At 44.2% G+C, this 22614-nt stretch overlaps 1 protein-coding gene across 1 annotated transcript in view; it reads left to right on the top strand.

The window, feature by feature from the left end:
• DROSHA (drosha ribonuclease III) overlaps positions 1–15545 on the top strand; it is a 99897-nt gene extending 84352 nt beyond the window's left edge. Inside the window, exons 29-34 of the mRNA XM_040977429.1 lie at positions 6801–6942; positions 8381–8463; positions 8564–8667; positions 10825–10917; positions 11676–11722; positions 14636–15545. Of these exons, the coding sequence (XP_040833363.1) occupies positions 6801–6942; positions 8381–8463; positions 8564–8667; positions 10825–10917; positions 11676–11722; positions 14636–14766 (600 nt within the window). The 3' untranslated portion in view covers positions 14767–15545. The remainder of the gene's footprint in view (positions 1–6800; positions 6943–8380; positions 8464–8563; positions 8668–10824; positions 10918–11675; positions 11723–14635) is intronic.
• Positions 15546–22614: the final 7069 nt, after the last annotated feature.

Genomic DNA, 22614 nt, shown 5'->3' with positions numbered 1-22614 from the left:
TCTTTACATATCCAGGACTCAGTTGGTTGCCATCTCTCTCCAGCATGTCCTGAATGACTGAACGGCAGTATTGCCTATCTTATACATCAGAAACCCTGGTTCCTGTCCCACTCCCTTCCCTGTATTCCAGCCCTTTCAACTTCTGACAGCATTGTTCCTTGAGTAGCTCTTGAATCTCTCTGTCACTCTTTCTGCGTGATTCACTGCAGTGTTTCTGCCTGTCTATCAAAATGCCACTGGCAAAGAGACCGAGTTGAGTGGAGCACCATCTTTCTATGACCGACAGCAGGTGCCCTGAGTCCCAAGGTTACCCCTGGGATGTCTGCTGCTATTTGAAAAGCTTACCATGGCTGTTCATGGGGGCTTTTGTATTCTACCTGGGACTCTCTCATGGTTGCGGAGTCCCAAGGCCTAGAACCATCTTCCTCTTTCCCAGGCTGTTAGTAGGGAGCTTGATTGGAAGTGGATCAGCCAGGACTCGAACTGGTGGCAATATGAGACCAGTGCCACAGATGGAGGATTAGTTTGCTATGCCACTATACTGTCCCCAGAGTGGACATTTTCAAAGGAGATTGGATTACAGCCCTGCTCTCTGCAAACCCTTTTAAACCATCCTGCCTTGAGGGTAAAGGTTTTGTGTGATGTGGTTTCCTGGTGCTGTTGCTGATTTTGTCTCCTCAGCTGTTCATATGGGCTGCATGCAGTTCCCCAGGACTCTAAGCTGACACATGCCGATTCATCAGGCAGCGGTATCCTTATTGTGGTAATATCTGTGGCAAGTCCCTCACCTCCTTCTGCAGCCTGTTCGTTGGTGCGTCACTCAGTCATTCCATCAGTGGGGCTGTCACTGTCATTACCTGGCACTGCCGGATCGGCAGCCTCTCCCCCTCCCGCCCCCCCCAGGCTGCAGCCTTGTTGCCGTTTCCTCTTTAGCAGGCAGCATGTGTTTTACTTGTTTATGGTGTGTCTTCTTCCAATCCCGATAAATTCAACCAGGGTAAGGATTTTCTTTGTTCTTGATTCCCTGAGTCCTTGAGGGGTTCTGGGCATGTCAGTGCTCCGTAGCGATGCCTTGAATAAATGATCATCCTATTGCAGCTTGCCACTCTTCAGGTGTTCTTCACATTGAGACTACAGAATAAGCTGGGGTGTTTGGACCGGCCCCACGCGGCGTCTGCTCACTCTGTACTGGCCTCCTTGGCGTTTCTCCAGGCCCGCTCTGGCCATCGCGCGTCTGTGCTTGCTGTCCCTCTACCTGAAAAGCCACACTGCCGGCTGGCTGGACCTCCTTGTCTTCCCTCAGAGGCCAGCTCCACTGTGACGCCCCTGAGGAACCTGCCCTTCTGGCTCCTCCTTCCTGGCATTTATTCGGCTTGCCAGCTCCACCAGATCAGAAGTTCACTGAGAGCGTGTTTTTGTTCCTCAGTGCGTGCCTGGTGGTCAGCCTGGCAGGCGGTATGTGCAGTGTACGGGCAGTATGTAAGCAAGAGCGAGAATTCTCCAGGCAGCCAGGTCATATTGAGAAGGCAGAAGAAATAGCACAGGAGGGAAAGGATGCGTTCCTCTATGTACGGGGAATAAGGATGAAGCTGAAACATTGCTTACAAGTGTCTGAGGGTTAAAACTAATTTCAAATTTGTGGAGGATTACTTAGCTGCCATTGCACTGGGACAGGCAGCAAATGATTCATTACCGTGATTGAAGAGCACACAATTACAGCGATTCACATTGGGAGGTGTTAGCTCTGAGTTACTCTCCTGCTCGCTTCTTTTCCTGGGAATAAGGACAACTGAGCAAATGTGATCTTGACTTTCAAGTTTTGAATTCTGATGAGAGGAAACATATTGTCCTGGAAGTTGGATATTCAGAAAGGCCTCCTGGGGAGGGAATGTTAAGCCAATCCCGTTATTCTCAGATAACTGAGTTTGGGATGGGATGTGGAAAGAAGAGCTTCTGTTTACTACACAGAAGATTTTGATGTTTTTATTGTTTATGGTGAGCCTACCCAGTAGGGTCAGCATAGAAAGTGAGAGCTCTACAAGAAAGCATTTACACGGGCCAGAAGGGCTGTCCGGTGATGCTTGCAGATTTTAAGCCGTAGGAGTGTCTTCCTCCGTGGTGTTCTCTGCCAGGCTTCACAGTGTGCTCCAGAACTGGAAATGGTCATTCATTTCCATGTCCTCCGTGCATAAGGCACGGTGCCCAGTGGTGGTATGTGCTGGCAAGATCAACTTGCACAGGATTTCTGTTTCTAAAGTGATCACTTGATACAAGAAGAAAGAGATCAGGGATTACAAGTAGAAAGCTTGCGAAGCAGTGATCTAATCCTGCCCTCTGCCTCCAGATGGCACCGAACAGAGATCACGCCAACAGGCATTTTATCTAAAATATGTCTTGGAGGAAATAGATTCCCAGCCTCCGGTTGGAGGACTTTGCTGTCCCTGGCATAATTTGACCCTTTGTATCTGACCTGTATTCCAACGGCTGGCATTTGTGTACCTTTCCTTTAATTACCACAGGAAATGGAGACCATCTGGCTCCAGAGCTTGCCACAGTAGACCTATGTGGCATATCACTGTCACTTTTAATAGTATATTCTGCTTCACCCCGTGTTCTTATGTTGAAACCCATGGAGAAAAAAAAAGAATTAAATCACAATCTGCTTCCTTGACACTAGGTGGCTCCCTTTGGCCGCTTATGTCCCGGCTGCTGTGGTTTCCTCTTCAGAATCAAGAATCAACAGACAAGTTAGAGGAGGAACGCCAATCCATGGGTCTAAAACTAATCAGCCATTTTCTTAACAGAATTTATAGTTGTTATGAAAGGCTCCTAGCTGTAATGATAGTAAACATCCTGGAATCTCAAAGCTGGCCTTTGCAATTTGAGGTACTTACTGTGATAATCTCACATCTGGAATCTGCAGTTCTTTTCTTGGATTTGCAGAGTCCCAACTACAGTTTTCTTCAGTGTTTCCGGCGATTTCCAATTAAATTTTATCCTTTTGGGAGGTGGGTTTAAAAGTGAGAGTTTCGAAGCGGATAGTTGGCATGGCTGATAGAGACTCTTGCCTTCTTTCAAGTCGTAGCTTTGTTCCAGATCCTGTTTCCTGCTAAGACAGGAGGCTGTGGGTGATGGCTCAAGTGCTTGGATCCCTGACGTGTATGTGGGAGACTCAGCTTGAGTCTCGGGCTCCTGGCTTTTGGCCTGTCCCAGAACTGGCTGTGAACAAGTGTTTGGGAATTGAGCCAATGGGTGGGAAACTTTGTTTCCCTACTTGTCTCTTAAATAAAATGGGGGCACGTAAGATGAAACAGAATCCGAGGTTTCAGGGATGGGTTTCACGTGGCAAGATGGACCGCTTTGAAGGCAGTAAGTTAAGCAGGTATGTCGAACATACTGCATTGCAAACAAGTTCAGCATTCCTTGCTTTCTGGATCCCGTGCCCTGTGACTGAAGAGCAAGCAAGTCTACCTGACAATAATGATGCCGTGGTGTGTCAGTGGTAGTCAGCAGTTCATGTGTTTTAATGTTCATCACAGCGATTTGATAGGCTTTTCATCCTCTGTGAGGTGACTGCTACTTTATCCATTTCATAAATGGGGGAACTGACATCCAGGGACGTTTAATAACTTACTAGTGTCACTTAACCAAGAAGTCGTAGGACTAGTTTGAACGCAGCTACGTGTTTTTACTACAGAATCTAATACAAGACATTATTTTCAAATAGCCTGGCAATGATCCTTTGCTCATTTGAATGCTTCATGTTCTTTTTCTAGATTTCTGCTAAAAAGATAAGCAGCAGCTATATCTTCCTTGTAAAATAGTAATTTGAACGTTTCTGTACCTGCAGATCCTCTAACTTTGTGTCTTTGCATCCACATTCAATTCAATCCATCAAAATCCCTAACTTAAATTACCTTGCTGTGGGCTCCACCTTGACACCCTTTGGGGTCCCTTAACCCTCCAAGAAGGTAAAAGTGGGTTTCTTTCTATCGCCTGTCAGCCTTGGCTTTGACTTCATCTTCAGGTGCGTCTGACCACCCCTCACTTCATTGTGACCCCTTGCCAGGGCAGTACCGCTTTCTGGAAGACCCTTCTCACCCTTCTTTCACTGGCAGACTCAAGTCTTTTCCAGTCCTGGTTCTGTGTTCATCAGAACTCACCTATAGGACTTTTTTCCCCAAAGAGTCCAAGTGGCATTCACAGAATTTCTGATCCCTTGGTTCTTTGAAAAAGCCTGGGCACAGGCATCTCAGAAATAGCCGGAGCTCTGATATTGGAGACGTGTGGACAGGCCTCTGAAATGCCCATCTAGAGGAGCACCTGGGCATGCCCGTGCACTGCTGAAGCCACCATCGTGTGTGGAAGTGACCGCTTTGGGTGTGGCTTCCTTAGTTTCAGGTCAGTGCTAAGTGTCGATCCTCTCGGGATCCTGAGCTGTCAGCGCAGGCCACGTAACCAACTGGGACTCCACCCCTAGCCCCAGCCATGCATCAGGCTTTCTTTTTTATTTGATCCACCTGTCGTGGTGCCCACTCTTTGACAAATAGCCCAGTTTCTTCTGAAGCAGACAGAGCTGAGCAAAGGACAAGGATAGAGGCTGCCATTTAAAGAGCTGCCACTTGGACTTCCTTATTTAGGTGAAGGTCAAGGTCTTATTTCTCTTTTCAGCTTTTTGTCTTTCCTGTTTAAACCAGCAGGGAAAATGTAGATGATTAATAGCTTCCTACCTCACCCTCACTGCCCTCCCATCCCGGCTTTTGGTTCAGCCTCCAAGTTCATGGCAAGAGTGCATAGATCTCTCTCTATGCCGACCCTGCTGCTTCTTTAAGACCTGTCAGTGGCCATCCAAAATGAAACAGGGGTGCTTCTGTTGCCATTCTTCCTGCGTGCCTCCTTCCCTGACCGGCAGCTCTGCTGCACATGGAGTAAGAGCACTGTCCCTGGAAGGTGGTGGTGGTAGTGGAGGCAGTGGCGGAGTGCTCAGGTGTGCGTTGTTGTGGTGCTTCGAAGGCCTTGTACACTGTATATACACAATCTGAGGTTTTCACCCCTCTCCAGTGGCACATAGGAGGAACAAACTCGCTCAGCATAGCTGGGTTGCCAAAATAGCCCTCCTTTTCCCTCACAGCATTTGTGCTATGAAATCTAAACCACACGAAGATAGATCCCTTGCAGCTCCATTATTCTGTAATTACAAGGTATTGGACTGCTGGACTCCTTGCTGGTTGGGTCTTCTGTTAATGTTATATGCTAAGCCTTTTTAATTTTAAGCTTCTCCGAGGATATTCATTTTAATGAAGCACTATATGGAAGAAGAGATGGAGTTGAGGGGGCAACAGGAGGACGGGTGCAAAGACAGGCGAGAATAATTGTCTGCAGTTGTGCGGCAAGCGTGGCTTATGAAGATCAAGTTGTATTTCTGCTCCATGAATCATTGTCAGACAAATTAAGAACATATTGTTTCTTATTTATCTATTGTCAAGGATTCAATACCAAGCATCGAGAATAAATCTTGATTTTCATAAGCTCAGTTGACATCGTGGAGCCACAGAGCATAAAACTTGCATCTAATAACCAAGTGAGATGTGGAAGAGCAGAGGGGATAAAGGCAGCGTGCCTCACAGCCGCCGCCTGCACCCTCTCTCTTTTCAGGAGTGAACCTTAGCAGGAGGGAAGTTTTTTCCTCAAGATAAAATATATATAATACCTGCTGTAAGGAAAGTTTTCGTTTTAAGTGTATTACTCCCTGAATCTTAGAGACTGGGAGTAATTTTGTTCGTTTTTTTTTTTTTTTTGTGAGTTTCTCTTGCTGTCTCCACCTGCTTCCCACCCACCTCCTTCTCCTGTACTGCCCTAGGGGATGGTTCAGGAGCATTAAATACCCATGCCATGTTTGTCTTACGGACACCTCTAGAGCGGATTGGTTGTATAATTTTCATGCCTTGTCTGTTGTTAATTACGTATTTCTTGGAAGATTCTTTATCTGTCGTGAATTCTGAGTGCAGATTTTTGTTTTGAATTTCTAAAGTTAAAATATGAAAGCTATGCCCTAATTTGATTAGCATAATCATCTCAGTGTGAGAAAGTGAGACTTAGTGGGTAGCATAAATCTTTAAAATAATGTAAAAGTAAAAATGCAAATAAATCATTTCAACCTTTTCAGTAATGCTCACTAATACATCACTTCCCTAAAGCCTGTAAAAGCAAAATTAGCATGAATGCCATGAAACTGGAAGCTTATTTTAGAGTAAAAATATTCCTTTAAACCAGTGTCCAGTGGCAGAAAGCAGGCTGAGTTTGCCTGGTACGAGGTGGGGAGTATTGACTACATTAAAGTACAGGGAATTCTGGGGTGATGGAAATAGAGTAGGTTTTCAAAATTCAGCCAAGTGTACACATAAAATGGGTATATTTTATTGAGTGCCAAATATATTTGAATGACATTGAGTTTTAAGTTTCAGCGCTTTCTCATTTAGTAGCATTAAGCTTAAGGGAAGCTAAGACCTGCAATTGTGTTACAGCTTTGCCTTTTGTCATAGTCCTCCGCCCCTCCACACCCCCACCCCAACCCAGTTCCACATGCAGTGAGCTATCGTTATATCAGTTAGGTGAAATCCAGGAGAACTGGACAGAGTAAGGTTCTAGAAGAAGCTGGAAGCATGTGGAATCTGTCACCATCACCCAGTGGTAAGCGTGAGGACTTGCTGTCCCTGTCAGTGAGATGTTCTCAGAGTGATGAGTCCCACAGAGGAACAAAAGAGACCAATAGTGACATGACCCCAATTTCTTTTGGCCAGTTGTTGCGAAGCTCTTTGGTGAACAACAGAACACAAGCAAAGGTGGCAGAGGAGCTGGGCATGCAGGAGTACGCCATCACTAATGACAAAACCAAGAGGCCCGTGGCTCTTCGGACCAAGACCCTGGCAGATCTTTTGGAATGTGAGTGCTAACAGTGCTTTTCTTTTAAACTGCAGATTCAAAGTTTAAATCACATTGAACTGTATGTAAGCTTTGTCTTGTTACTATGTTGAAGCCGAAGAAATCTTTAGCATTTTTATGTTTAATTTGGCTTTCCGCCAAAGTTTGTTTGGAGTACTTTCGAATTGACACAAGTAAATAGTGAATTTTATGTTTGCACTATGTTCACTGGTACCTGTCTCCCACCCCTCCATCCTGACACTTAGCCATCCCAACCCTTTGTGAAATAGCAACAGATTTTGAAGGTTGGTGTTTGTGAAACAGCTTTTCTGCCTTGGGCAGTCTTCATATGGGGCACAAAGGAAAGATGGGTAGCTTAGTAAAACACTAAATCAGTTATCCATTTGATTTGAATGAGTACAAAGCTATATGAACAAAAATCATCTGTTTCAGTTTCTGATGTGCTATGGAACCATTATAAATAATTTTATTAGTGCTAACTAAAGAATTATACACATAATTTTATTGTTTCCGTTGTTACTTCAAAGGAAGCAAATAATTCACTGGGCCTTAAAACTTTTCTTTTCATGTTATGGTATTTTGTCAATAGGAATTATATACAGTTGTTAAAGTCTACCGTGCAAAGCCAGCTTATTTCCAGCATGCAGTGGCAATCTGCTAAGGAATTTAACAAAAACTTTTTTAACTAGAGAAAAGGAATTTGAAGATAAAGATTAAATAAAAATGTAGTTGAGATATGTGTCACTGGCTTTTGTTGTCCTTTACAACAGCTCAGTGAGAGCTATTTTTATTCTTTTTAAAATGCATCATTTATTTGCTTGATTAAGGTACCTTTTATTGCAGTCATCTTTGAGATCATCATTTATTAATGCAACATTGAATGGATTGTTATGCTGTCATGAAGCCCAGAATTAACTTTCTCTTGGTTTGAGGAGATTGACTCTTTCAGTGATGCCATTTCTTTCTGTGTTGATGTGGTCTAGCACAGAGCTTTAGTACATGGACTGTCACCTAACTGATGTGGAGAGTGGCAGGGCCCAGGCTTGTTCCAGTGTCACCTCTGGTCTTCAGCTTAATCACTTGGTTCACTTGATGCCAGCATGGTTGTGTTCCTAGATTTTTTTCCCTGTTCTACAGCAGCATTTCTGTCGGACATGAACCATCCATTCAACCCTTGGCTAAGTGCAGTTTGAGCTTGGTCCTGTTAGGCTTTTGCATCTTAATCACACATCTATATTGCTGTATCTGTTAAGTGCAGTATCTTGTTTGAAGAAAGCTGGAATGGTTGTGTTAGGAAATGAAAAAAATAAAAAAAGTGGGCCTGGACTTTTAATGTTTTTATAAAACCTTACTTTAAAAGACTAGGTCTCTTACACTTTGTGCTTGCTAGGAGGCAGTGAGTTGTGGTTTATTTTTGCATTTGTGATTTTTTTTTCAGCATTTATTGCAGCGCTGTACATAGATAAGGATTTGGAATATGTTCATACTTTCATGAATGTCTGTTTCTTTCCACGATTAAAAGTAAGTTCATAAAAAAAAAAGTAAGTTCATATAAAGTTTAAGTTGTCTCCTTTGAGATTCCAGTTGTCATTACTAAACCCTTCCTTGGGGCTCACTCCAGGAGTTCATTTTGAATCAGGACTGGAACGACCCCAAGTCCCAGCTGCAGCAGTGCTGCTTGACGCTCAGGACAGAAGGCAAAGAGCCAGACATCCCCCTCTACAAGTAAGTGCTCGCTGCCCGCGGGGCCGCAGGCCAGGGCAGCCTGAGAGGCCGCTGGGGTAAGTAATCCTTGCAAGGGCTCGGGATTGGGACTTCCTGACTGCCAGGTGTGAATCTGGCTCCAATACAGAAACTCTGTGGGCCTCCAGTTCCTAGCCACAACCCAGTAAATCTCGCTTCACTAGCTCTCCACTCCCTTTTGTCTAATATTCTCCAAGAACCTCTGCCTGGTGGGAAGACCTGCCATGATGATGACATCAACAAAGGTGGATGCATGCAGCATCTTCAAAAGTTCCTGGAAAAGCTCTATTTTGAAAAACCTGTGCATGGGTTTCAAAGTGGTTTTATACCAGAATAAACTTACCTTTTAATTTCCCCTGTCCACAGACTTTTGAAAGTACCCTTGTGTTTATCTTGTCACTTGTCTAGGCTCTGCACCCAGACTAGAAGATTGTAGTAGCTGCAGTATTGGTCCCCATTGGCCCTGTCTCTGTGAGCTGGCCGACAGGCCAAGTCCCTGCATGGAGGCTGTAAGAAGCAGGGCTGTTGGGCTACTCAGAGAGCTGAACCTTTTCTTGTCCCAAGTTTTAATCAGAAGATGGCGTGTTCTTTTGAGTCCTTTATGCTTTGAGTGGTAGCTGAAAACTGTTCCAAAGGAATGCAAGCGAATAGTCATTCCCCACACCACACAACATTGGTTTTGATGAAAGTGGTGGTGGACTCTGAAGTTAGGTGATTATCTTGTAATTCGCTTGCGTTAATTCAGAAGGAGGTTTCAGAGAGGATTATTGAAATACATGGGTTGTGTTCCAAGGTACTATTTGGATATGTGATTTAGGGATGTTTGCTAATCTAGTTTCCATACTGCTTTGTCACATGTCTGTGTATACAGATGGTTGCAAGCACATACAACTGTATGATATGTTCTATGTAGAATAAGCCCTCTCCCTGCCTTTGGACTTTGTCAAACTACAAAATACTGCAGCAAAAGCACCAGAGTGGCAGCTGGGAATTTTAAATCCTTTTTCATGTTTTTACTTAATAATCACAACACTTTATAGGCTTTCTTTGCCCAAAGAAAACCTGAGGCCAAGACAAGGTTGAGTCACCCACTGCGGCACAGTAAAGCGGTGCCAAGAAGCTGTCATTGCTAAACAATGTTTCCTTTATTTATGGGAGGGGAAAAAAGCTCAAATGTTTAGAAATAGCACTCTAATATGTGTCTAATAAGCATAATGGATATCCAAACTGTATTATATGAGAGGCTTAAAGTATTTCCTCATCAAAGTGATAATTAAGGTTCAATAAATAATGTGAGGATGATAAACTTCCCATGGCACGGGTATGATTACTGTAATAAGCACTACCTTAAAGAAGCCGGCTGGCCACTTTCATCCCTGCGTGTTTATAAACACGAAGGAAATTACTGTGCTCCCGTCTCATAAATCCCCCAAATGAAAGTACAAGATGGGTTTGTTCTTCTTCTTCTATTTTTTAATCAAGATTGAGGGGGTTGTTTTACATAGTTTCTTCAAGATTACTTTGTTAGCTGCTTTTAATTTCCCCTTTCCATGAAGTTACCAGTTCTGCAGCATCTGAAATCTGCACCACGTCACTAAAATGCAGAGTACCTGGAGCTTTGTTTTTTGGTGATTGCTTCGCATGCTTAGGCTCACAACGTGCCTTGGAAATGATCTTAGACGATGCAGAAATTAAATACATTTCTGGATCTTTTAGATAAGACACCAGATATTAAAAAGAATCTAGGAAGGATGTAAAACCATTCAGGTATAACGAGGGGTATCTTACCCATATAGGTGCTGTTTGTAGCTGTGCTTGTGACTGGAAAACAATAAACAGACTGAAGCTGTTCTAGTCACTATATGCACACTTTTTTTTAAAGTGTTTTACCTTTCACTATTAGCTTTCAGATGCCATTCACATTACTTTGTAAACAAAGCAAATAAATATATAAAGAGTATTTGAATGTCCTACTTAAAGCTCTGTTTATTAGGAGATCAAAAACTTAGCCCTTTCACTTTTCTGTCAGTGTCACTTTTCTTGTTATTTTGATCTTCCTCTGACTAGCAGTCTGTTTTAGCATGTGGATTTTCTGGTTGTGTAATAGCAACAATAATTAAGTGGCACTTCCCCTTCCAGAACTCTGCAGACTGTGGGACCTTCCCATGCGAGAACCTACACTGTGGCTGTTTATTTCAAAGGAGAAAGAATTGGCTGTGGGAAAGGACCAAGGTATGAGAGGAAGTCACTTTCGATTTCCTTGCATGAACATCCTAGGCATCTGAGAGGTCCCTACCTGGTATTTCTAGTCTCTGTATTCTGTGTTGAGTTAGAGAATAGAAAATCTTAGGGTAACCATATTGGAAAGTTGGTGTTGGCCAGTGGAAATGCCATCACAAATGGGGCTTTGGCACCTCGAGAGACCCACATTACCTGGTTCCCGAGTGAGGTCTGCCTCATTCTACATATACAGCAGAAGACATAGGCCATCCAGGCATCCAGGATGTCTTGCACCATGTGTGATGCAGCTGCTGGACATCTGGTTTCTCATCCTAACATTGTGGAAATACATCTTTGGATGAAGAAAATTATGTGTACTCTCTTTGATTTTTTTTTTCAATCTGTGCATTAAACTGAGAAGCGATTTGAAGCCTGTCTTTTTCTTTTCCCCTGTAAACTGCACTGTGAGGGTATTCAAACTTCAGCAAGAAATACTTCAAACCTAAATTAATTGGAAGGCATTTTAGTGTAGTAGTCAAAGTGCAGAATGTGCAACTTCAATGGGCTTTGTGCAAATCAATGACCTTTCAACCCGGGCTTGTGTATGTTCCTATCTGTGTAATTCTGTATCAGATAGTGGAAATAATCATGGAATTTTGTGCTTTAGACATGAAAATCTGCCTGAATAATTTGTAGCCATACCTTGTGATTTTTCAAAAAGAAAAAAAAAAACCCATTAAAGTATGTTTCACCTTGATTGTGTTTAATAGTATTCAACAAGCAGAAATGGGAGCTGCGATGGATGCACTTGAAAAATGTAAGCCTGTCTCTTTTCTGTAATTATATGTTCATAATGTAATGAGTATTCTAAGGAAAGAAAATGAGGAAGTAGAAAAATGGTAAGTACTGATAAAATGTGATCTTGTTTTCTTCATAATTATTCTGCACACAGTGTGGTAGAATGTGAGATATGTATAAAAAGGTCTATAATCTTAAAAAGAATGCATTGCCCAAGTGCATTTTGATGTTGACTTTTCTTTTTTCTATAGAGCCCTACCCTCAGCCTAGGTGTAGGTCCCCTTCTGTGTATTTCTCTCTCCTTTTAAAATGTGTACAGACCTACTAGTATAGATATGTGAAGGCTTTTATTTTTTTCTTTGTCCTAGTCATTGCTTGATGGAAATGGGATGCTATCTTTATGCTTCTCGGTCTGTCTTGTTTGATAGTGTACGATGGGCAGCCTTGCTGTTCTACACACTGACTCCTGTTCCTCTTTGTTAATGCTAAATGCTATTTCCTGCTAAGTGGGGTGTGTTATGTTTTCTTCAACCTCTTTACTCTTAGTGGACACTTTCTCTTTTGTTCTTGCTGTTTATTTGTTTACTTCTAGTGTTGTTAGTAGTAATTGTCTGCATATTGGTGCTTTCATTTCGATGGGATGGATCCCGGAAAGTGGGCTGGGGAAACTTCAGTTACACAATTGACCATGTAGGGAACTGCTTAGTCTTTTTTATCCTGAAGACATGAGAACAGGGATTTTTCCTCTGCTGTCTCTTGTACTTAAGAGCAGAACCTGTGGGCACAACATGACTAGGCAATTGTATTATGCTCTAAGTACCCAGCTGAAAGAGGTAGGAGAGGGCAAGTGCGGGAAACTAAAATGGAAGGGGTCCAGGATTCCTGGCTGTGGGAGAGAGATTCCAGGAAAGGCCAGAGGCCCAAGAGCATAAGGAAACGAGCAGGTAGTAGCTTTCTGTCTGGGTGCGGAGGTTGGTTAGGCGGGTGGGGGCGTGCAGAAGAAGATAGTACTGTCAATTTAGCACCCCTGGAATCTTACTGAGAGGTTTTTTGTTTATTTGCTTTTTTGTTTTTAAGATTTATTTTTTATTGATTTGAAAAGAGTTATAGAGAAAGATGGAGGAGACACACAGAGAAAACTTCCATTTGTAGTTCATTCCCCAAGTGGCCACCAAAGCCAGGCCAGACTGAAGCCAGAAACCTGGAACTTCCTCCAGGTCTCCTGCAGTGACCCAGGCACTTGTGTCATCTTCTGCTGCTTTCCCAGGAACATTAGCAGGGAGCTGGATCAGGAGTGGAGTAGCTGGGTCTCGATCTGGTACCCGTATGGGATACCGGTTTTGCAGGCAGTCATTTAACCACTGCCCTACAATCCCGGCCCCTCACAGAGAGTTGACTCTGATGGGACCTTTTTTTTTTAAATTCATGATGCGTGTTAATGCACAATAACATGTTGAAATAAAAGTGAGATTTCATTTTCCACTTATAAAGTCATTAAAGGTTATATTTGAGCTTTTGGTTTGTTAGTTTTCAACTATCAACCAGTAATGGAGAAGTCGCTTATTCCAAGACAGACCTGCCTAAACATACTGGGAGGAATGAACTGTTTAACCTCCTAGAAAGCAATTTGACAGCATATTATCAGGTCCTAAGAGAAACCCACGCCCTTTGATCCAGAGATTTCACTTCTGGGTTCAAGCCTAAAGAAATCACTGGAGTTATGGACCAGAGAGGAAAAGTGTACACCATAGTAATCACAGCAGCTTGTTCTACAGTAGCAAAGCAAAACAGAAATGTGAACTGTGTGTCAACAGTAGAGAAATGATACATCCCTGGGGTTGCCAGAGATTCTCTTTAATGCTCAAATGTAAGTATGTTAGGCTTCACAGAGCATGCAGTCTCTGTCCCTGTTACTCAGCTTGGCTGTGGTTGTGCACAGACATGGAAAGTGAAAAACCTAAGGGATGTGTCTGTGTTCTAATAAAACTTTATTTACAAAAATAGGCAGAAAGGACCATATTTGGTGCTATAGCCAAATGTATTCTTTTGCAGCCATTAAAATAAAGTACTTGAATATTTTATTATGGAAAAATGCTTATAAGAGAACTGAAAAAAATGTTCCCATTGAGACACACCTGTGCTGTACTCTCACATTATAAACATGGACACATCTGTGTACTATACATGTAGATTTCCATTGTGTATACACATGTATATGCGGGATACATTTACCTCTTAGGAATAGGCTGTCAGGATAGTGGTTAGACCTGAAGACTGAGGTTCTTTTAAATGCAAAATCAACTTTATAATAAAATTTCCTGGAGCAATGGAATTCATTTTGTATAAGCTTGTGGTACTAATGCTCTTTTTACTAAAAAAAAAAAAAGGAAGAAGAAAAGAAAAAAATACTTGCAGCATTTAAAACCTGTGATTTATACTCTAGAAAGGAGTCTTTGTATTTAAGGGGGTAGGATTTTATTGATTTTATTTCAGACATAGTACAGATGCTGTGTTCCTCTGTTGTTTGATAATCACTGGCTCTCTTGCATATAAGGGCTTTCCTCCACCATCTCTCAGATATTCTTCCTACCACCCTGCCCATGTCCCTGTCCCTTCAACCTGGTGTGAAATGGGGGTGGGGACAGATACTTTGAAAACTTGCTGTATTATAAATCCACTTCCATTATACTGCATTGTTAAGACAGCCTCCAACGTTGAAATCCGGAATTGATCAATCCAAATCTCCAATGGGTTTCTGAATTACAAAAGAACCATGGAGTAAAATGAGGCTTTTTTTTTTCTCTTGCCTAACAAAATTCAGCTGTATTCATGCCATAGGACTATGTATTTGTATGTGTATGTAATTGTTTTGCATCATTCTTCGCACTAGTGCTATCCTTTATTAAGTATAAAATATGTCTCCTTGTGCCAGATAACTTTCCCCAGATGGCCCATCAGAAGCGGTTCATTGAACGGAAATACAGACAAGAGTTAAAGGAAATGAGGTGGGAAAGAGAGCATCAGGAGCGGGAGCCAGATGAGACTGAAGACATAAAGAAATAAAGGAGGGCGTGGAAGTGGCCGTGTGTTTACTTGCTTAATAACTGTGACTGCTGCCCATTGAGACCTAGCCTAGTTTTCCTGCAGACACTGAATGGAGTGTGCCCATTGAAATGAAACAGTGTCAAATCACCATTGTTGTTTTACTGATGTGATATTCTGTTGTTAGCTGAGTGACCTTTATTACATAGTATTTGATTTCTGTGTAATGGAAACCCTGATGGTGGTGGATGTGCATTTAGTCCCTTATGGTCCCCAAGCTCTTGGATAATAAAATTCAAGAAATCATCCTCTCCGTGGAATAGATCCTGTTTTTCTATCACTGTCTCAGATCATGACCCCAGACTTAGGGTGGGCAGGTGAGAAACTCACCTTTTCCCAATATTTGGGCTCCATTGTAGTAATATCTATACTTTTGAAAATCTCTGGATTATTTGCTGTATTTTCAGCTTTCATCTGGATGTTTGTCAAATTCTCTGCCCTAAATATTGAAGTTACCTTTTTCTAGGCAGTGAGTCCTTTGTAGAAGGCATCTAACATTTTCGCACTTAGTAGGCGTGGGTAGATGTGTGTCACTCATGTTCTTGGAATGGTTGGACTAGAGAAGGAGCCATGACAGCCAGCGGGCCCTCCAAGCAGCTCACAGACGGACGTCAGGCATGGCTCCGAGCCTTCTGAAATCTTCTTCAGCTTTATTTGTGTGGCAGGGATTTGGCGTTGGGGCAGGGGTGCAAGCAAAGGGGAGCAGTCGTCACTTTTATTGGATTTTGTAAGTGACCCCCCCCCCAAAAGGGCTAACATGACATTAAAAGCTGTAACATTTGAAACAAAATGTTACTTTAATCTGCACAGTGTTTTCTTATTAATAAAGGACAACTTCTTTGTAAAACAGATGTGTTTTCATTCATTATTGCTGTGTGCTCCTTCAGGACCACTCTCAGGGACACTGAGGCAGAGAGGTCAGTTGTCTGGGACTCTCCCAAGAAAGATCTGCCTTTAGATGGAGAGGAGAAAAAGAGTGACATCGCCCAGGCATCTGGGAGATTGTTAACCTGTATAGCTGTTAAATGTTACCTGCGCACTGTGGAAGACTAATATGGTGTTATTACTTTTGTTGGAAAGCAAAAGAAACAAATAACACTTGAAAAATCTTGTGGGGAAAGTAGAACACATAAGCAGAAAATGAATCACTGAGGATTCTGTCACTCAGAGAACTTCTGTACCCTGGAAGATTTTCGGTGCGTGAACGGGTGTCTACACAGGAACTGAGCCGTGTTTCAAAAAGGATACCGGACAGGTGGCTTCTGTAGCCTTTCGTTTGCGAGCTAAATATAGCCTGCGTATCAGCAGCAAATCCAGATTTACACCAGATACTTGTTGCTGGCTGTGTATAAGGGCCTGTCTTCTATGTTGATTGTGGATCTATCATAATTTATTATTCAGTCTAACAAAAGCTGTGTAGATTGTGAGCAGTTACTTGCACGGCCAGGGCTGCCACATAATTCTGGAGGATGTGCCTCGGTGTATGCTCACACACCCAGGCACAGGAGAGAAGAACTCTCAAAGAGTTTCTTGAGATTTACAGTCTTACAAGAGGGTTTCCTAGAGCTAGCACTGTGGTGTAGCACCTTAAGCTGCCACCAGCGCCACTTTGAGTCCCAGCTTCTCCATTTCCTATCCAGATCCTGCTAATGTGCCTGAGAAATAAGATTTCCTTAAGTACCTGGGTCCCTTGGCACACGAGGGAGACCTGGAGGAAGTTCCTGGCTCCTGGCTTCAGGCTGGCCCAGCCCTAGCTCTTGCTACAATTTGGGTAGTGAACCAGGAAATGGAAGCTCTCTTTCTCATTGTCTTTCTGCAACGCTGCTTTTCAGATGAGTAAAGTAACGACAGAAGAAAAATACCAGGTGTTCCTAAGCCCCCTGTTTCGCAACAGAGATGCTAGGAGAACATGGCGGCCGGGGCTGGGGTGAGGGGTCATGGCACATCGCCCACCCACAGGGGCGCAGTCTGCACTGAAGTTACGTGAGGAATGCAAAGCAGAGACCATTTGAATTATTTTCTTCTTTTCTTTGGAAGCGATTCTTTCTTCCTGTGCCCTCACCGTCCTTCCCGAGTCCCTTCTCCCTGACCCCGTGCTCTGCCTGTCTTCATCTCCGCTGGGCCGAGTCTCCTTTACCTCTTCCCTCGGAACCCTCTGTCTCGCCCAGCGCATCTACACCCTAAGTCCTTCTCCCTACTGCCTTGCTGTACCTCAGGATGCTAATGGAAGAGTTCATGAAGGAGGTAAAAGGCTTACAAGTCGCAGCTGGATGAGACGCTGAGCCCTGTGGCAGAAGGAACACAGGTACGCAATGCCCAGGTGCTCCAGCCTGCGCAGGCGCGGCTGGAGGCTGAGAGGAGGGTTTGCGCAGCCGCGAGGTGCACGAGCCACTTGGAGGCGCTGTGCGCGCTTTGCACCTGCGCAAGCGATTGCTGCGTAAAAACACCGAGGGCCTGTAGGAGCGCCAGGCAGTGTAGGAACCACGCCGGGGAGCCTCGGGGTGCCGGTGGAGGAAGGCCGTCTGCAGGACGCCACCTTAAAGCAACCTGGCCGGCCAGCCCACTAGCCGCTGAGAGAGTGTGCACAGCCTGGAGCAAGCGGTTACATTGTCACCAGAAGGTAAAGCAGCCGGGCCGCCCGTCAACCACAAGGACAAGGTGTGTGAGCTGGTGACGGAAATGCGGGTCAGGATGGAGGAGCAGGCAGCCCAGGCATGCCAAGGCCTTCCATGCCAAATTCTAGAGAGACACGAAGTGCCATTGGGCCAGGCAAGTGGTGCAGTCAGTGGTGTGTACCAGCCAGGCCTCTATGCTCCGCCAGGAGCTGGCGGACAGCTGCGGGCGCCAGGCCTTGCTTTGTCCACGCCCCTCTGACCTCCTGGTGAACCGTCTGCTTGTTACAATTTACCAAGCTCCATGTGAAGGTAGAGGAGGGAAGAGAGAAGTCTTCCACCTGCTGATTGACTCACATATGCCCCTACAGCCATGTCTGGATGAGGCCGCGCCAGGAGATTGGAACTTGATCTGGATCTCCCCCATGAGTGGCAGAGACCTGAGTATTTGGACCCTCACTTGCTGCCTCCAGGATATGCATTAGTGGAAGAACTAGGCATTCTGATACGGCTTGCATATATACCAAGGGGCATCTATGTATGCCCAACACCCACTTCTGAGTCACTTTTTAAATGCTTGAGCTAGTCTTGAATGTTAATCAGAGTAGTGCCTAAGCCAACCTATTGTTCAGGAATTTTTATTAGACTTTGCCTTTTCTGGAGAGGCCTGTGAAGGCACTAGAGTACCTCTGTTGGTTGGACCTGTCTGAAGCACCCCTGGGGCAGATTACCGCCAGGGGTATGTAGAGCAGTGAAGAGACCAGAACCAAAGTCTACAACTCGGCAAGCTGCTGTGACCACAGATTCTGGCCCAGCCAACCCAATTGTCTTCTCCCAAGTTCCAGAACAGGACAAGAACCAACCAGAGGGTAAGTTCCTGCATTAACTCGAACGTGTTGGTCAAAGAAGCTGAACAGGGCGGCTCCTCCTCACGAGTCTCCCCGGGTCTGGTTAGGCAGACAATCAAATGGTGTTGTGTGCAGACAGAGGCTTGCTTCCTAACCTGGGCTTGACAAGGAAGAAGTGAACGCCTGACTTCACTGGGCCTTGTGGTGATGGGCAGGAGGCTGCGAGGTGAGAACACTCCAAGGAGCACCAGGGCTGGGAGCCACAGAAGTGCTTCACCTGAAAAGGAGTTGCAATTTTTTCCCCACGCTTATGGTGGCTCTGAGTTGAACATCAAGGAACTGGCAAGTTTGTTGCCTGTGGAGGCCCACTTTTCACAGTGTCCCCACTTTGGAAGGGTCCAGGTGGCCTCTTTAGGTTCTTTTGTGTCAGCATTAATTCCACTTGTGCAGGCTCTGCCTTCATGACCCTCAAAACCATAAAAACCTCACAGCCCTGTATTGGTTTAACCTTGACAGAGTCTGTTGTGATAGTCCATGAGAGTTGGGCTGAAAGGACCAAAACAAGGCATTGGGATTGGGGGCACCGGCAAGGACTAGATTCAAAAGGGACAGAGGAGCATAGAACCTGTAGAATGCAGGGTAAGGCACCACCAACTTTTAGAGCCAGGTCATTCTTTTCTTCTTGGAGGGGTTTGTATTTAGCTGCATCCAGTGCAGTGGAAGGTATTTAAGTACATTGCTGGTACTGTGACTTGATGGTTTGTTCCCTTTGGGTCTCATGTTGAAATTGAATCCCAGTGAGGACATATTAAGAAGTGGGACCACTTAGGAACTGTAAGGATCTGTCTTCACCAATGCATTATCTCAAGAGTGGGGCACTGTCAGAGTGAGTGGCTGTGATTCTGGCTCCCTGCCTCACACGGCCGTGCCCTGTGCTGCCTTGGGACGTTACGGCAGGAAGGCTGTCACCAGGTGCAGCCCTTGATTTGGGACTAGAACTATGAGCCTAAATAAGCTTCTTAATAATTTACATTTTCTGGTATTGTGTTACCAGCAAAGAAAAAAATGGCTAAGGCAACTGGCTTTTCCCCATGCGATACCAGTGGCACTCCTTCCTTCTTGTTGTCAAAAAAGTGTCTCCAGGTATTTCCAGATGCCCTCTGGAGACAAAAGTCACCCTTGTTGAAGATGACTGGGGTAGCAGAAAGGAAATGAGAACGTGGCAGGGGATGTTTCTGTGCAGTCGAGACACAAGCTGCTTTCAGAAATGTAGCCTTGGGAAGATGAGCATTGAGTTGATTGTGCTGAGATGGAAGGGCTGGGGCTGGGGTGGGATGTGTTTGTAAAGATGCTGAATGGGCACTTGGATATGTAGTTTTGAAGCCCAAGAAAAGCACCCGCGTCATGTGGAGGTGTATAAAGAAGAGTGGTGTTTCGACAGATTGGAGACAGAGAACTCTTCCAGTGTGGTTGCTTTGAAACTAGGCATGTTATATAAGTTTATGCTACTGAAAGAGCTCCCCTCTCAGCAGAACAGCTTCGTCTCTGTATGAGTTTCTTAGACCAATTGGCTCTTTCAGGGATATTATTTCTTTTGTCTTCCTCAACTGTGCCAAGTTTTTGTAACATTTCTGTTATTGCTCTGGTTTCAATGTGTCTCCTGAACGTTCTTGCATTGGACACTTGTATGTTTATGATAAGTGGGAGGTGGTTGATTAGAGGTCACAAGGATTGTGCACCTGTGATGGCCTTAGGAGCTTCGGAAGCTCTTTGTCGCCGTGTGATGCCCTTCCCCATGCCAGCTGGGTGCTGAGCCTGCTGAACAGTGAGCAATGAGCTTTCTAAATGATGCTAATCTCTGGTACTCATAACAATAAAATCAGACAAGGATCATGGCATGACCTTCTACAAAGGGACTAGACTTTGTTTTATACTTGGGTTTCAGGGAACCACTCTAAACTAGGGATGAAGACCTATTTAACAAAGACCTGTTTAAAAAGAAAGTTTTCTTATAGCCAACAATGAAAATATTGTCACTAGAGCCTTCTTACTCCTTATTATCTCTTGAAGGGTGCAGTGAAGATACACAGAAACAGACCTGATTTATTTCAGTATAGCTGTTAAAACATTGAAGATAGCAACGCATAAAAGAGATGGTTAGCTGACCCAAAAGATGTTTATTCTCTTGTAGATTTACTGGGCAGGAAGTGTCTGCTTGCCTGGGGCCCAGCGTCTTCACATGAGGCTGCGTGGTCAGTGCCTGAAGGTGACCACAAGCTCCCAAACCTGATGTTGGAAAGGAGATTGGCCGGCTCCCCCTCTCTTTGCCCTGATTGGCTAGATGTTGTTCTTTGGGGCTGGGAACTGTGAAAGCCCCATTAATGAGCCTCGGACTCTCCCTCAGCACCACCTCCACTCTCTACCCTCAACACTGTTAGTGGAATCCTGCTTAAACTTTGAGAAGCAGACAGCTACAAGTGAAGGCCCTGAGATTTGGGGATTTTTCCCTTAGAGCAGCTAGCAATGCCTGGACTGATGCAACTGTTTGAAGCAGGCACTTAACAGCCCTAATTAAATATTTGCCGGTCCAAGCAAATACTGACATGTTTACTTTGGGTTCAGAAATGCCTCTCCTCTTGGATTAAAAGAAATTTCAATGTGTAACAGTCATGACATAAGTTCTTGCATTAGAATGAGAGCTTTTGAGAAACGTGCTGACGTTCTGAGATGTATTATTATTTGTAACATCTATTATATCCTGGTCCTTACAGAATGCACAGTTGGAAAATGAAGCACATGCATCCATGTAAGCAAGGTTCTGTGTAGAGGATCAAGGGAAGAACAATTCATTGTTTCTGGAATAGAGGGCTGACTTGGGTCACCAGGCTGGTGATCTTAACTCATCATATAGTCCAGGACAGAAAGCTTTCAGTCACGTCAGGTTGCTATTAATTGTTCACTCAAAACTGTTAGGATACGTAAGAACGATGATTAAAAACCACTTATTAGCTTTAAATAACCAGTACATATTCATAGATATTGTTGGTTTGTTCACCTAATGACTCACACATTACTTCTGGATTTTACGGTCTCAGTCATTGTTATAACAATCTCCCTGCTCGCCGACTCTTTTATTTCAGTTGGAAAATGCAGCACTTCCTACATGCAAGATGTGATGCATTGCTTTTGTGTCTCATTTCCTTTATTCTCTGGATTCGATCTGAAAGCCTGATTCTAGGTTTAGGTTCAAACTAGGGGGCAAATGTGTATTTCAGGAATATTTCTCCTAGCATTAATAATGATTTCAACAAGGCTGTTCTCCAGTTTGGGGGAGGTGATAGATGGTTGTGATGGAAAGTGGGTGGGGTGAGGATGATGCAGAGAGAACCAAAATTTGTTGGTTTACTCCCCACATGCCTACGGAAGTTGGGACTGGGCCAGGCTAAAGCCAGGAACTCTGAAGCCTTCCTGGTCTGCTGCTTAGCAGGAAGCAGGACCAGCAGTAGAGGAGTCTGCCAAATTTAGACTTAACCCTGAACCACGTACAGCAGGGGAAAGCTAGTATGAGGGCACTTCAGAAAGTTTGTGAGGATTGGGCTTAACTAAAGAGATTTATTTGGGGCAAAACATGCAGGGTTTTTTTTTGTTTTCATTGTATGTATATTACACAAACTTTTGGTTAAGATTTATTTATTTTCATTGGAAAGGCAGGTTTACAGAGAGAGGAGAGACACAATGGTCTTCCATCTGCTGGGTCACTTCCCAAGTGACCACAGTGGCTGCAGCTGAGCCAATCCAAAGCCAGAAGGCAGGAGCTTCTTCCGGGTGTCTGACAGGGGTGCAGGATCCTAAGCAAAGCCTTGGGCCATCCTGTGCTATCTTCTCAGGTCCAAGGCAGGGAGCTGGACGGGGAGTGGAGCAGCCGGGACATGTACTGGCACCCACATGGGATACTGGGTCCCGGTATGTTGCAAGGCAAGGATTTAGCCACTGAGCCATCACCCTGGGCCTTCCACAAACTTTTCTGGCTCTTCATACTTTCCACTTTCCTTTCTCAACAGCTAACCTCTTCATTCTCCTAGGTGTTTACAGTATGTTAGCATTCCCGTAGTCTGTAGAACAAAGCACACATTTTTGTGTTGGTCTTAAAGGTCCCTCAGAAGAAGGCGGCGGCTCCCACCTGCACAGACCACTCTTCAGAGCTACAAAATGAGTTGCAGGTGCATAAATCCATTCTGTTTTCTCTCTCCTCTAGGACTTGTGCTGCCTATAATAAACCACCTCCTTCCTAATTATCTCTTGTTTGCTCATTCTTTTGCCCTCAGCTCAGGTACTATCTTCTGCAATAT

This window comes from Ochotona curzoniae, unplaced genomic scaffold (assembly GCF_017591425.1).
Source record: "Ochotona curzoniae isolate NIBS_2020 unplaced genomic scaffold, NIBS_Ocur_1.0 contig_2754, whole genome shotgun sequence".
NCBI lineage: Eukaryota > Metazoa > Chordata > Mammalia > Lagomorpha > Ochotonidae > Ochotona > Ochotona curzoniae.
Note: the sequence above shows the minus strand (reverse complement) of the source record. Positions and strands in the feature narration are given on the sequence as shown.